The sequence below is a fragment of the Sorghum bicolor genome, chromosome 2 (genome assembly GCF_000003195.3).
Source record: "Sorghum bicolor cultivar BTx623 chromosome 2, Sorghum_bicolor_NCBIv3, whole genome shotgun sequence".
In the NCBI taxonomy this organism is placed as follows: domain Eukaryota; kingdom Viridiplantae; phylum Streptophyta; class Magnoliopsida; order Poales; family Poaceae; genus Sorghum; species Sorghum bicolor.
The window spans coordinates 7,804,997-7,820,157 of NC_012871.2; the positions used below are offsets into that span (position 1 = coordinate 7,804,997).

General features: G+C 42.6%; 2 protein-coding genes across 2 annotated transcripts; one reads left to right on the plus strand and one right to left on the minus strand.

Annotated features, from left to right (window-relative positions):
• Window positions 622-4,644, plus strand: LOC8069091 (probable LRR receptor-like serine/threonine-protein kinase At3g47570). Its single transcript, XM_021453350.1, has 2 exons — window positions 622-3,514; window positions 4,277-4,644. Exons 1-2 carry the CDS (start codon window positions 622-624, stop codon window positions 4,642-4,644), a joined length of 3,261 nt encoding a protein of 1,086 aa, XP_021309025.1.
• Window positions 7,703-13,785, minus strand: LOC8069092 (probable cellulose synthase A catalytic subunit 8 [UDP-forming]). Its single transcript, XM_021452948.1, has 14 exons — window positions 13,344-13,785; window positions 13,049-13,241; window positions 12,420-12,670; window positions 12,239-12,338; window positions 11,960-12,149; window positions 11,308-11,574; window positions 10,867-11,212; window positions 10,646-10,783; window positions 10,394-10,519; window positions 10,094-10,306; window positions 9,727-9,985; window positions 9,388-9,590; window positions 8,653-9,003; window positions 7,703-8,570 (listed from the first exon to the last, which is right to left on the minus strand). The coding sequence occupies exons 1-14, from the start codon at window positions 13,365-13,367 to the stop codon at window positions 7,986-7,988; spliced, it is 3,246 nt and encodes a 1,081-aa protein (XP_021308623.1). The 5' UTR covers window positions 13,368-13,785; the 3' UTR covers window positions 7,703-7,985.

A 15,161-nucleotide genomic window follows, 5' to 3' on the forward strand; every position in this document is an offset into this window, starting at 1 on the left:
TTTTTTTAAAGAACATGGCACCGTATTAAGTAGTTGTGTCACTCTCTGTTTTTCTAGAGTTGGTTGCGAGCGATGCCAGAGTCTTCTCTTTCTTCTTTTGAGAACAACTCAAGCGCACGTTGTGGAGGGCCTAAGATCATCTTTGTACTTTTGTATGGTCCAAAGTGTCCCTGCCGCCCCTCTCCCTCCTTCCACTAGCTTACGCATGGGCCCACATGTCATTCCCTTCCTACTCGTTCTTCGCCTACAATTCTTCACCTAAGAGATGAGCTTGGCTGAGTGGTATTGAATTCATTTTAATGTCATCGTGAAGCTAAAAAGGCTACTGAACGAGAATCTTAACTCTAATCTAAAGACAAAAGTACGCAGATGTTATGGTGTTCGCACCGTATGTAAATCTATTCAGTTATGTACGTCACCCTGAAAAAAACAATAATGTCTTTAATATGCAAATTGAACTATGGAACTACGTTTTATTTATAAAAAAACTTCTGCACTTTGAAAAAAAGTATATTATAAATCAATAGAAGCATAGAACAACTCCACGTCATCTAGTCAAACTAATCGCAAAGTGCAAACATTTACGACACAACAGGCACAGCACGCATAGTATTATACAGAATGATTAGCCACTACGGCGTAGGATCAGAACCACGGAACGTGAGCGAAATCATGCAAAGAAACCAAGCTCTGCGCCACCACGCAACAAGAAACCGAAAACCATTGCCGCCGCCGGCCATAAGACTAAGAGCCTGCAGGCTTCTTCTGCAGCTGCTCCTGCTGCTGCTGATCTCCACCGCAGCGACAACCAGTGCAGCAGCAGCCGCCTTGTATTCGTTAGGCCATGGCGACGACGAGACAGCTCTTGTGGCTTTCAAGGCCAAGATCTCCGGCGACTCTGGTGCGCTGGCCTCGTGGAACCAGAGCACCAGCTACTGCAGCTGGGAGGGCGTCACCTGCGGCAGGAGGCACCGGTGGAGGGTGGTAGCCCTGAACCTCACTTCTCAGGGGCTCACCGGCACCATCTCCGCCGCTATAGGCAACCTCACCTTCCTGCGCTTACTCGACCTGAGCTACAACAGCCTTCAGGGTGAGATCCCTGGCAGCATCGGCTCCCTCAGGCGCCTCCAACGCCTTCACCTGCGTGAAAACATGCTCACCGGTGTCATCCCGAGTAACATCAGCCGCTGCATCAGCCTCCGTGAGATTATCATCCAAGACAACAAAGGCCTGCAGGGAAGCATCCCATCAGAGATTGGAAACCTGCAGGCGCTCTCGGTTCTAGCACTGGACAACAACAGCATTACAGGAGTCATCCCGTCGTCTCTTGGCAACCTTTCCCGGCTGACCTACTTGTCCTTGCCAGTCAACTATCTTGAGGGATCAATCCCTGCAGGCATCGGGAACAATCCGTATCTCCGTTTGCTTCAGCTCTCCCTTAATAATCTCTCCGGGTTGCTCCCTCCTTCCCTGTTCAACCTATCATCTCTTTATTACTTTTTTGCGGCTGGCAACCTGCTCCATGGCAGTCTACCATCTGACATGGTGAAAAGCCTTCCGAGCATCCAACAGCTTGGGATTGGAGAAAACCAATTTACTGGAGCTCTTCCGCCGTCGCTAACCAATCTCTCCAGGCTCTGGTTTCTTGCCTTGGAACTTAATAATTTTAGTGGAGTTGTTCCTGCTGAATTGGGAAGATTGCAACAACTTGAAGTGCTTTCTCTGGATTACAACATCTTAGAAGCAAACAACGAGGAAGAGTGGAAATTTATTGGTTCTTTGGCGAATTGTAGCAGATTACAGCAACTGTCCTTTTCAGGGAACAGGTTTGCAGGAAAACTACCAGACTCGTTGGCTAATCTGTCTACTAATCTCCAGTGGCTGCAGATTCAAAACAACAACATATCCGGTGTGATGCCATCAGATATTGGAAATTTGGCAGGTCTTGAGATGCTTGCTTTTGGCAAAAACTTTTTCACTGGGGTCATTCCTAAAAGCATCGGGAAGCTTACACGACTGCAGCATCTAGGACTCATTTCAAACTACCTCTCAGGACATCTACCATCCTCCATCGGAAACCTTTCTAGTCTACTTCAACTTTATCTAGCCAACAACAGCTTTGAGGGGCCAATTCCACCAAGCATTGGAAACTTGAGCAAACTTTTAGCACTAGATCTGTCAAACAACAAGCTTACTGGATTGATTCCAAACGAAATTCTGGAGTTGCCATCGATCTCAAGGTTTCTCGACCTGTCCAACAACATGTTGGAGGGACTAGTTCCATTAGAAGTCGGTAGTTTGGTACATCTCGGACAGCTCAACCTGTCAGGAAACAAATTGTCAGGTGAGATACCTGATACTTTTGGCAACTGCAGGGTCATGGAAATCCTCTTAATGGATGGCAATTCATTCCAAGGAAGCATACCTGCTACGCTCAAGAACATGGCAGGCTTGACTGTACTTGATTTGACGGACAACAAACTGGATGGAAGCATCCCTAGCGACCTAGCTACCCTTACCAACCTACAGGAGTTGTATCTTGCCCATAACAATTTATCTGGACCAATACCAGAGCTTTTAGGTAATTCCACATCATTGCTACGCCTGGATCTGTCCTACAACAATTTGCAAGGTGAAATACCAAAAGAAGGAGTTTTCAAAAATCTGACTGGACTATCAATTGTTGGTAACAATGCGTTATGCGGGGGCATACCACAGCTCCATCTGCAAAAATGCCCAAGCTCTTATGCAAGAAAGAGTAGGAAAGGTGTACCCAAGTTTCTCAGAATAGCAATCCCAACAGGAGGAAGTCTCATCTTACTTTTTCTTGTCTGGGCTGGATATCACCACAGAAAGTCCAAGACAGTACCGAAGAAAGATTTGCTACCACAATTTGCAGAGATAGAGCTTCCAATATTTCCATACAACGATATACTGAATGGAACAGATGGATTTTCAGAAGCAAATGTGCTTGGAAAGGGAAGATATGGTACAGTATACAAGGGCACACTAGAAAATCAAGCCATTGTTGTCGCCGTTAAGGTGTTTAATGTCCAGCAATCAGGGTCCTACAAAAGCTTCCAAGCTGAATGTGAGGCACTAAGAAGAGTGAGACATCGATGCCTTCTCAAGATCATTACATGTTGTTCTAGCATCAACCACCAGGGTCAAGACTTCAGAGCACTAGTCTTTGAGTTCATGGCTAATGGCAGCTTAGATAGATGGATCCACTCAAATTTAGAAGGCCAAAATGGACAAGAAGCACTCAGTCTGTCACAGAGGTTGAATATCGTTGTGGACATTGTGGATGCTTTGGACTATCTTCACAACGGTTGCCAGCCATCAATCATCCATTGTGATCTCAAGCCAAGTAACATTCTTCTCAATCAGGACATGAGAGCTCGTGTTGGAGATTTTGGCATTGCTAGAGTTCTAGATGAAGAAACAAGCAAACATCCTGTGAATTCCAGTAGCACCATAGGAATAAGAGGTTCCATTGGATATATTGCTCCAGGTAACTCAAGTTATTTTGTTTCATGCTTCAAATAATGGCATGTATCCCTATTAGCTAATCAATATATGATCGCGTGGGTTAATAGTTGTTAAAAAAAATAAGTCAGAAATATCTTTGCTCTTTCCCATTTGCTCATATGTTTGTGTTTAGTTTGAAACTGGTAGATTCAATGCTTCCCTCAAACATGTACACATCATTTGCATAGTGACACACATCATGCATTTATACAATAAGTGGATAACTTGGAAAATATATACGGTTACATTTTTTATAGTTTTTTAAAAAAACAATAGATGCATGCTATTAGATTCAGACTCAAGATTACTTTAAAATATTTATAATAACAGTACAACTGGGTAATTCAGAAGCATATTTTAATTGTTACTATATATTATTTTTCATGATGTCATTATGGATAATTTAGATGAAGATGAGGGGTTATTTTGAGTTAGTTTTCGCAATGTCATATGTTGGTAATTTAAATATACAAGATAGAAAAGGCCATTTAACAATGTTTTTATAGTGGCCGTGGTGTGCAATTTTTAGAAAGCACAATATACCAGATGCATATTATCACCATTGATAACTATAGTATACTGAATTGATGGCCGTGCCTTTTATTTTTGTGAGAACATCTCGGATTTCTTTTTAGTTATGGCTTCTCTTGTGAGCACTAGTGCGGAGGCTGCAATAGGATTATCCAATTACTAATAGTAAGATTCACATCAAGTAGTCTTTGACTCATATTTCATTCCATTGTAGAATATGGAGAAGGGCTTACAGTGTCAACTTCTGGAGATGTGTTTAGTCTTGGCATCACTTTGATCGAGATGTTCACAGGGAAGAGCCCGACAAATGATATGTTTAGAGATGGGATGAGCTTGCATTATTATGCCAAGGCAGCTCTTCCTCACAAGGTTATGGAGATAGCAGATTCTAACATCTGGCTGCATGATGGAGTAAACAACAGCAATGATACAAGACATATAACAAGAATCAGGGAATGTTTGTCGGCTGTCATTCAGCTTGGTGTCCTTTGTTCAAAGCAATTGCCCACGGAGCGATTGTCAACGAATGATGCTGCTGCAGAGATGTATGCTATCAGAGATAAATATATTTTTACTCAATAATTAAGTGGTGTTAGTTCATATTAATCACCACACTATCATGTTTCTCTGAATGTATTGTAAGTATGTAATATATTTGCTTCTCTTTTCCCAGTTGTAATATCTCCTTTTATTAATATATCTATCCACGAAGCAACCCCTCCTGTTATGTAAAACAATATACGTATTTGATTTTTCCGGGGGTGATCTATAGAAGATTTTATCAATTGTGCAGTGTTATCTTATGTCATAGGCTGATAGGAATTATCATTGGTTAAAATGTTGATGATCCCAAAAGATAATGGGTTACTTGGAATCATGCCAGTATAAATATCATGGCGCCAGTACACTATTCACCTATTTGTAAACTTGTCCTTACAATTTTCTATATAACTAAGCCCATGCACTTCATTCATATTTGATTATCTTGAGCTCACATACAGTTAATTGTATTTCGGTATTGCCTACAATCCCCTTTCTTCCCATCCTCTCTCCAGCTTGCCTAATGCCCTAACCCAGTGTTCTGGGCTCAATGATGGTGGCCTTTCCCTGCTTTGGAGAGGAACGCGAGTCCGTGGAGCTTGGAGCTAGCACAATGTGAGATAGCTGTCACCTGTTGCCTCCTTAGAGGTGGTGCCATCGCCAGCCAAGTTGATCTAGTGCTCGTGCCAAACATCCCCCACCTGCTCAACAACAACGAATGTCCCTGACACCCATGCATTAGTCGCATCTGTGGGGAGCGTAGAAGGGAGTCCTAGGCACCCACAAGGCCTCCACCACCAATGTCTAGCTGCCTAGGCTACTATGTCATTCCCCATGCGAGGATTCCACCTTGGCTGTCTGGCTGGTACCACGTGTCATCCTCTCGACCAACACGGCACCAACTGGACAGTTGCAGGATCCCTAGAGTCACCATCCATGAACTTCACTAGTTCAGCTAAATTGCAGGACCAAGTTGTATACTGAGCACGCACTTAGGAACACCCATCAAGAATCACCGGGCACAGGCATTGTGCTTAAACACATTAAAAATTTTACAATTGGTACTGAGGGAAAGTATTCAACAATATTATGGGTACATTCTAACCCAATCCAACTATCACGCATATCACAACATTTATTGTTCACTCATGTAGTGCTTGCACCATAAGAGTTAATTGCGGTTCTTGGGGGACGCCTTCACCCCAAAAACACTCACTGGTGTAACCTTGAGTACTATCAACCGTCTTGTCAGCCTCCATGAGAAAAGACACTTGGCAAAGAAGTATCCAGACTTGTACAAGATGGTTGCCTAGCACATGATGCATGGGTCATGTGAAGCTCTTAATCGCAATTGTCCGTGCACAAAAGGGTCATGATTCATGCAAGAACCGTTACTCGCAACCTTTCAGCGAGGTCACAATACATGGAAAGGATTCATACTCAGTTTAAAGATAGCATGAAGATTGGCAAAAAGAAAAGGTTCGCAAAGATGAGCTTGGCAATAGATGGGTCAATGCCATAGAACTCATATCTCCTATGTTTATTCAACTACCACATCAATGTTGAGGCATTTAGGAGCATCAAGACTATCAAGTACCTGTTAAATATATTTACAAGGGTCATGACCAGACATCTATGGCTATGAGAGGCTGATAAAGAGAACAATGAAGAAAACATCGATGAGGAACTGAGTTGTGAAGTGGTGACGCGGTGATAGGATTGACCGGAGAGACGGAGTGACGATGCTTGATTTTTGTTACATTCACATTCCCAAAGGTGGTATTGTGGTACATGAACACCAATATTTAGATGCGCAAATTCTTCAGTTGATTCAAAAGAAGTGGAACACTTCTCTTCTATAAACACAAAGAGCAAACATCCCATCCGCCTACTACTGTCCATCGGTTCATGAACTTTGGACAAAATTGGTTGCAGCAGTGGTTCTAGATATCACCCCAAATTGTGAACAAAAAGTTCATAGTAGATAATTGATGCATGCTCATATGAACGCACATTATGTGAACTCTTCCTACTCTCTGCGTAACATTATTTGCATGAGTAACAATTTGGTTTGCATATTTTTACCGAAATACTTGTTGCATGACATCAAGAATTGTTGTTACTTATGGAACCTATTTCAAACACATTATAAAACTTCATTTTCCGTGGAAGATGGCAAACATATTAGCAGTTTCCGCACAAATAGAAGGAATGCCTTAACTGGTTTTAGAGACTGTTCATATGCAGCACAAAGCAAATTAAAGAGGGGAAGTGAAAAGTAGGAGGAAACCTATGATGTTTATTAGTTTTGGTGAAAATGATAGGCTAATCAGCTGGGCGAAACCAAAAGTGTACAAACACACCGATCTGATATAGGTGGTATGTTAGTCTATTTAGCTAGGCGAAACCAGAAGTGCACAAACACACCAATCAGATTCAGGTGATGTCCATTTGCAATGCTCAACTAGTTAATGTGATGTTCAACCCTAATCAATAAAGTTAATGTTTCATGATGGAGCGTGCCACGACATATCACCGTTGTTCCTAAAAAAACATGTTTCCTACCGCCCCAAGATTTCCATGTGCATTGTTTTTATGTTTCGTTAACACAGAGGTAGACCTTATGCAAATTACTAAAAAAACATGTTTCCTACCACCCCAAGATTTCCATGTCCATTATTTTTATGTTTTGTTAATGCAGAGGTAGACCTCATGCAAATAACTAAAAATTATTGCCGTGACTTCAATGCGCATGCGAAATGTTTATCATCATTAGGTAGAAGACACAACAGTTTCATGGCAAGCCAAATGTTTATATATCATTCATTTTATTAGGTAGAAGACAATTGTTTAAGGAAATCAATGGTCCTGACCCAAGTTTAATGTCAATGTGTAGCTTGCAGTTAATGTTTCATTACTGTACAGTACACATGCCATGCTTTGATCTTTTCCAGCAGCACATTAATACTTGCTGGATTACAAACATTTTTACTCTGCGCATCAGCCAATTAGGTTGAATCTTGAACACCAGACCGATTATGTAAATAAAGAATGTTCAATCTAAAATGCACGAATTAAATACTGCCCGGAGACGAGAACATTTAGAAATTGAAAAAAATGCAAACTAACTTATTTCTTTGTTCTTCATAACATTACAAAACTCGTCTGTCAGACACTCTCCACAAAGTAGTATAACTTATATCAACAAAAGAATGCATATCAACACAAGTAACTTTGTGATAAACAATATCCCCTGGTCTGTACGTAGCTGTAAATGACGCCACCTGCTTATAACTTAACAGACAATTGGTGGCAGTGGCACATCCGTATTCTCAAAAACACGGGTCGTGGTATTTCTCTGTTTCTACAAACCTTCCACTTTCCTAGCAGTTGATGCCACATGTTTGAGTATCTGGGCCAGTGACACGGGTGGTGAACGGGTCTATGCGAACCCACAGCAAGGAGAAGATTGATGCCAACAGGATTGCCCAGACAACCACGATGGTCGGGGTGCGGTTTTGCCGACCCATGAGACCTTTGAGGAATGGGTACAAGTGCACAATCACCCAGAAGGCGAAGAAGAGCTTGCCAAAGAGCGGGCCCCATGATTGGTAACCGCTGTTGATCGCGTAGGAGATACCAGCAACAACACCAACCAGGTTGATGATCAGAATGGTCGTTGGTGGGATCAGAAGCGTTGTCCACTTGAACATGTACAGCTCCGCAAAGTCACCGTCTTCATCTGAGGCCTTTGAGGTGACAGTGAAGTTGGTGTCGATACCGGCAAGCACCTTGAGGAGACCCTGGAAGACGGCGAAAAGGTGGGCAGAGATACCTCCAATGACCCAGAATTGTTCATTCCTCCACCACTCGTCAATTCCAACACCACTCCACCTCATCTCGAGGATACCAGTGGCAAAAATTGAAATAAAGAGAGAAATGAACCAAATACTAGCGAAGTTGCTAATCTGCATTCCAAGATAGATTCCATCAGTATCATTGTTCAATGCTCCTTGTAAGAAAGAACACTCTTATGTAACCCATGCTTACCTCTGGAATGATGAATTTTCCAGTGAGCAGACAGATGGCAGGCAGAATACAATAAATGAGAAGTGGGATAGATGTGAGCGGGTAAATGGTGGTGTTGATGTAAGCAAATCTCTCCAAGAACTTCAGGCGTCCTCCATAGCCATACCATAAGGGGCAATGCCGGCTGAAAAGAATTTCCACAGAACCAAGAGCCCACCGGAGCACTTGGTTCAGACGATCTGAAAGATTGATGGGAGCAGATCCCTTGAAAGCTGGCCGCTTAGGCATGCAGTAAATCGACCGCCAGCCTCGTGCGTGCATCTTGAATCCAGTAAGAATATCTTCTGTCACAGAACCATAGATCCACCCAATCTGCAATTTGAAATAAACTTGTTACTGCTAACAAATGGTTATCAAATTGCAATAATAGAACAGGAACTGTGCTCTGAACTAAAGGCAAGAGTAGAAACAGATTTTTCTCCCCTCGAAAACATTTATTGCATCCATGCTTTTGCATTGAATGGTTTCTCCATTTTATTCTTATTGTTGAAGAATTGAAGGAAGAGTTTGCTCTGGTTATCGGCCAAGCCAAGCAGGATTCCAGAAAATTTTGCATTCCTGGCTGTCTAGCACAGATTCAGATTCTGTGCTCAAGGTTACTCGTTACCCCAGTTCCCAATGTATATCTGTGGCTTTCCCCCTATTGTTTCCGTAGGACAAATCAAAACAGTATTTATGTGAGGATTGTCATGTTACCTCAGTTCCCCATTCAGTCTTGTCCTCATAGCCACAACTTATAACATGGATAGCTTCTTTCAGAAGAGATTCCGGAGTTGCAGACTGAGGAACACCACCATATTCCATCAGAGTGGAGGCAACAAAAGCTGCAGATTGACCAAATCTCTTCTCCAAGCTCATTTGAGACATAAGAAGTGATTTCTCATCATCAAATCCAGCGCCTGCCATATAAAAAATGACAGCATGAGTACATGTTTCGAAACCCCCAAATATACAAGAAAAAACCAGAAAGGGACACACTTTTCAGAAACTAAACATTAGTCTTAACCATGAACATCTAAAAACATAAAGGTGTACCTTCAACTCCCTCCTCTATATCTTCGAGATTGAATACTGGCACAGAACTGTCCACATGCTTCTGTGACTTTTTCTTGTCTGAGCCCTTCTTCTTTGATTTGTTTGTCTTCTTCCTGCCACCACATAGTGATGACAAGAAACCACCCTTCTTCTTTTGCTTAATTGGGGGCTCATAACCATATAGAGCTGTTCTGTTGAAAACACAACCAGTTCCCACATAAACTGGTCCTTGGATGCCATCAAGACCTCTCAAGTTAATCTGTGGTAAACAGAAATGCCCCAAAAAATTGAATTAGAAACTTTAGAATTCGTGCACCCAGTAGTCATAACATTGATGGAGAATATTAAAACACAACTTGTGGCTTACATCAAAAAACACGGTGTTCCTGTTGGCATATCGATCATTCCTGTCAATACCATCAAACCTCTGGGGAAACTGAACGTAGCAGACACTCCTTCCGAGGTTAGGATCCATAAGGAAGCACATAGCTTCCCTGAGAGCCTTACTGTTGTTGATGTAGTGATCACAATCAAGATTCAACATGTATTGTCCATTGGTAAGCACAGCTGAGACACGAACCTGTAAAAAAGAGAGATCCACCATCACAACCAACATATTGAAGTAAGTTGATAGTTTTTGCACTGTTTGTAATATATAACTACTTACAAGAGCATTCATGGCACCAGCTTTCTTGTGATGCTGGAATCCAGGACGCTTTTCACGAGAAACATAGACCAAACGGGGTAGCTCATTGCCCTCAGTGTCAAGGCCACCACTGTGACCAAGGAAAACCTGAGTATGATCAGAAAGAGGAGTTAGCAAAGCAAATTCTTTTCAAGAAAGAAAAAGGGGAAAAACTATTATCAACCACATTAGCAGACAACTGAGTAACAGAAGTTTCATTTTGTAGATGTTAACCTGAATCATTCCAGGATGGTCCCTGGTATTGTTTCCTGGCCATGGTGTGCCATCTTGCATGATCCATCCTTCCTCAGGAACTTTCTGTGCCTTAGCAACAAGGCCATTTATCCTAACTTTGAATTCTTCATATTCTCTCTGCCATGATTTTTTGTTAAGATGCGTCAGTATTGGATTACAACTAAAAAATCAATATATAGATGTTCACAAAGAAGACAGACCTTCATGGCTCGGCGGTCTTTAACAAATGAAGGGTGCACTTTGTCCTTCAAGTAATCAATTTTCTGGCAGAAGTACCATTCAGGAGCTCTAGGTTCAATGTTGTACTTCTTAACAAATGGTACCCATTTTCTAGCAAACTCTGAAGTCTCAGCTAGTGCATCAAATGTCAGCATTGCAGCTCCATCATCAGATACATAGCAAGAGACCTTATCCACAGGGTAATCCACAGCAAGAATGGATAGCACGGTATTGGCAGTAACAAGAGGAGGCTCCTTCATTGGGTCGACTGTACTGACGAAAATGTCAACAGCAGCCAACTGAGATGGTTCACCTTCCCGGTCATACCTGTTAGAGTAAATGGAACAGTAACAAACATAAGTGATATGAACAAATTTAGTTTGTATTTGAACGACGTACTAGAGAACTGGAAAAGAGATCACCTTAATGCCAGCCTATCAAGGTAAGTCTCCCGGTTGATTGGAAACCACTTTGGGAACTGATCCAATATCCAGGAAAGAGCGAACCAGATCTCACATATAACAGACAGAAGCCATAATGGGTATGCATTGCGCACAGGATTTGTGATACGGTAGTGCAAGAAGATGCTTAGAACAATCAATCGTAGCACAATGACCATCCTGTATGGATTTATCCTGGAGGAAGGAAGTGGAACTTTCCTAGATAGAGGCTGGCGAGTTTCATCGTTCCTGCAATTCAGATGGCACAATATTAATGTTCAAATATATGTTGAAGAAAACATAGCAATAAATAGTAGGATTGACACAATTGCCCACTGTTACAGTGATTTAAGCATGACAGGTTTCTGCATTTTAGTTGAAGTTATATACATTTAACTAATCTTGATAACAGAATACGATGTGTCACCTTCCATAAAAGTGTAAACAGGTCATTAATATGGGAACATAAAGGCAAACCTCCAACTCTTACATTCAGCTGCACAGAGGAAATAATTCAAGCTCTTTTTCCCTTTTTTTTGTGAATGTAACTATGCTAATTAAAGAAAACATTAGAACTAAACAACATATGATCCTGTAAAACATGAGCGAGCTGAAGGAGAGTGTTTGAACTCACAATAAGGCATCTTCCATGTTATAATCAGTTGATGCATCAATATCACCAACACCCCGACCCTCAGAGGGAGCAATGCTCGTGCCATTCGTCATGGGAATTGTTCCCTTATCCTGTTTCATTTTCCAGCCATCAACCCTCTCTTTCCAGGCAACATTCCCAATGCTACCAGAGAATTCCCTTGACGGATTTGCTGTCAAGGAGCAAGCAACAATCATTAGATCTTCATATCAAACAGATGCACTCTCAAACATGAGAGACCATGGCGAGAAATAAACATACGTGAATGATTCACATAGGGAAATGGAGCGCGCTTGCCAATGTTCCCAGTTGGGGACATCATATGATGGTCAGGGGAAGCACCAGGGATTTCTCCCGAGATCTGCAGATCAATTCAGAAAATAAGTGTCATTGCATATCCAAAGAAACTTTACCACAATGTCATAATACTAGTGGCACAAACCTGGCTGTTAGTGACTGACGGGATGTATCCTCGAGGGATCTCACCACTGTCATACTTGGTAAGCCCGATCTCGCCACTGTCATACTTGGGGCGGCCAACATCCCCGCTGCCCCCAGCGTTCATGCGCCAGCTGCGCATCCTGTCAGCAATCTTCTGCTTCTGGTCATCATTGCCAGATGCAGGGTAGTTGAAGTCGCTAGCATCATCGGCATCAGTTTCATCTCCTTCCTCCCCACGGATCGCCGGGCTCCCTGAAGGATCATAAATAAACAGTTCAGAGAATGCTTAACAAAAACCACCAATCATCTTTTGATATTCTTGAGCAAAAAAAGTCCCGGGTGTCACATCATACACAACTCTACTTACTGTTTTTCCCCTTAACTAGAATTTAACAGACTTCACACAAAGACAAGACTAAGTCATGCTACAAGCTAAAATAGGATCCAGTGATAGCGACAGAACTAATATGCCCTCTCTGACCGGAGCTGCCATGAGATCCATCAGAAATAGAAACAATACCATTTCTGCTGCTCCTGATCAAAAGATCCAAACTTTCCTAGTCACTCCAGAATCGGGTTCAGAGACAGCTAGATCAAACAAATGGAGTGGAGAAGGGACTGTAAATTTACCCTTGTGGCGCTTGTACTTGGTCTTGCACTGGGGGCACGCCTGCGTGCCGTCCTTGCGCTCGTACTCGTAGCAGGGGCGGCACACCGGGAACCCGCAGACGTCGCAGGCGGTGAAGACGTCCCCCTCCGCCGTGGTGCCCACGCCGTCGCCGCAGATCTGGCACACCTGCCCGCCCCCGCGCCTCCCCGACTTCTGCACACACACAGCAGATTGCAAGATTCAGTCTTTCTCTCTCAAGATCCACCCCCAAACACGAAACGGAATGCAGCTGGGCTGGGATCTCCCGCCACTCACCACGCCGTCCGCGTCGCCCTCCATGGCAGGCGAGCTCGCCAAGAACCGACGAGGGAGCTAGCCTGGGTAGAGCCGAGCCGACACGAGCCGGCACCACTCCCGAGATCCGAGCAGGGGGGGGGCGCACGGATCAGCACCGCATCTCCCGCTGCGAGAGTGCTGGTACTAGTAGTGGGGCGGAGCGGAGCGGGGGGCTTAACTATGCGAGGGGGAGGGGAGGAGGGAGGAAAGAAAAGGACAGGGCACCGCACCGCACCGATGGAGGAAGCCGCGGCAACGTGAGTTGGTTCCGCTGTCGCTTTCGACGCGATGGGATTAAGAATTGACAAAAGATTATTGCAGCGGGGCGAGGCGATTTTGAGGATTTCTAGTTAAAATCTGCGTGCGTCTGGTGGGCTGGGTTCGGAGGGGGATTAGTTTAATGCCGAGTTGGCGGGAGGCGATGTCGGGGAGAGTGTGCCAGTGAGGCGGGAGGTGGAAGAAGGGTGAGCTGGCGACGTGCGGGCCCCGCGTGGCAGTGAGAGTTCACTGTCGGTCCGGAGCACCGACGGAAGATATGCTGGGGGTGGGACTAATTGGTAGGTGCACAAGTGTGAAATGTGGCATGTGTGCTCCCATAAAATAAGCCCAACGGCTCCTCATTACTGAGCTATAATTGTTTTTAGATGGAACAATGATAACATAGGAGTAATTATTTTTTTATTATGACAGGTTCTACTGGTACCGAAAGCAAAAGGTGAGTCTCTGGATAAATAGATTCTTAGAGTTGTCTTTTAAGTTAAATTTTCAAACTTTGACTAAATTTCTATGAAAACCCATCAAATTTATGACATCAAATTAGTATCATTATATACATCATAGAATGTATAATATATTTTTTTATAATGTGCTTATTTTTATGTCAAAGATGTTGTTGCTCTTTGCTAAAAAGTTAGTTAAACTTAAGATAGTTTGACTTGCACTAATTGTAAGAATTAATTTATTTAGGGATGGAGAAAGTACAGTGCAAGATTGTGTAGGATTATTACATGTATCTTACTCCCACAATGTATATAAAATATTTGTGTTACTTTGGAGTAACAGTTATTTTGGAGTGACATTTTAGGCTTCTCAACGAATATGAAGACTCATGGAAAATAAATAATCCAAATAATTATCATATAATTGGACATTTTATTATTAGTTGGTATTAAATATGTGTATAATATGAGAAAGTGACTATAGCCTACTAGTTATAAGAGCCTTAGTAGCATCTTAGGTCCTAGTATTTAAATCCCCATGAGAGCGAATTTTTTAAGATTTAACGGTGTTGTGTTTTCATTGGTAAGCGTTGTTGCCATCGACATCGAGGTGCATGTGGTGACTTCACGAATCTTGAGGATTTTCTGGTCCATTGTTCGTAGATGCTCATGGAGGTAGGATTTGCATACGTACTTTAATAAGGGGGTTAGTGTGCTTGTGTTATATAGTGAGTGTCTACGATGTAATTTGCAAAACAAATATGTGTATAGATTGATGTAGATCCTGGTGGGTAAATTAATACAGTGTACGACACTGTTAATTGGTTATAGATGCATTATTTTTTGGAAGATCTTGATGGGAAATGTGATCATATGGTGACATCATCACACACCTCTAAGTGGATTGAAGAGTGTGTCGTTAATAAAATATATGGTTCCATAAATAAGTGCATTCCATCATGTAATTCTCTCAACCCCATTCATGCTGGAGAAAGAAATATATGTATAAATGCTACGACCTAAATGTGGTGGCATAGGAAATTTAATTAATGAATACTCGTAGTAGACATCCATTAGC

Coding starts and splice junctions, on each gene's coding strand:
- LOC8069091 (XM_021453350.1), top strand. CDS start 622: ATGATTAGCCACTACGGCGTAGGATCAGAACCACGGAACGTGAGCGAA. Junction 3,515..4,276: donor CATTGGATATATTGCTCCAG/GTAACTCAAGTT, acceptor ATTCCATTGTAG/AATATGGAGAAGGGCTTACA.
- LOC8069092 (XM_021452948.1), bottom strand. CDS start 13,367: ATGGAGGGCGACGCGGACGGCGTG. Junction 12,150..12,238: donor TCCCTATGTGAATCATTCAC/GTATGTTTATTT, acceptor GCTCCTTGACAG/CAAATCCGTCAAGGGAATTC. Junction 10,307..10,393: donor CTGGTGCCATGAATGCTCTT/GTAAGTAGTTAT, acceptor TCTTTTTTACAG/GTTCGTGTCTCAGCTGTGCT.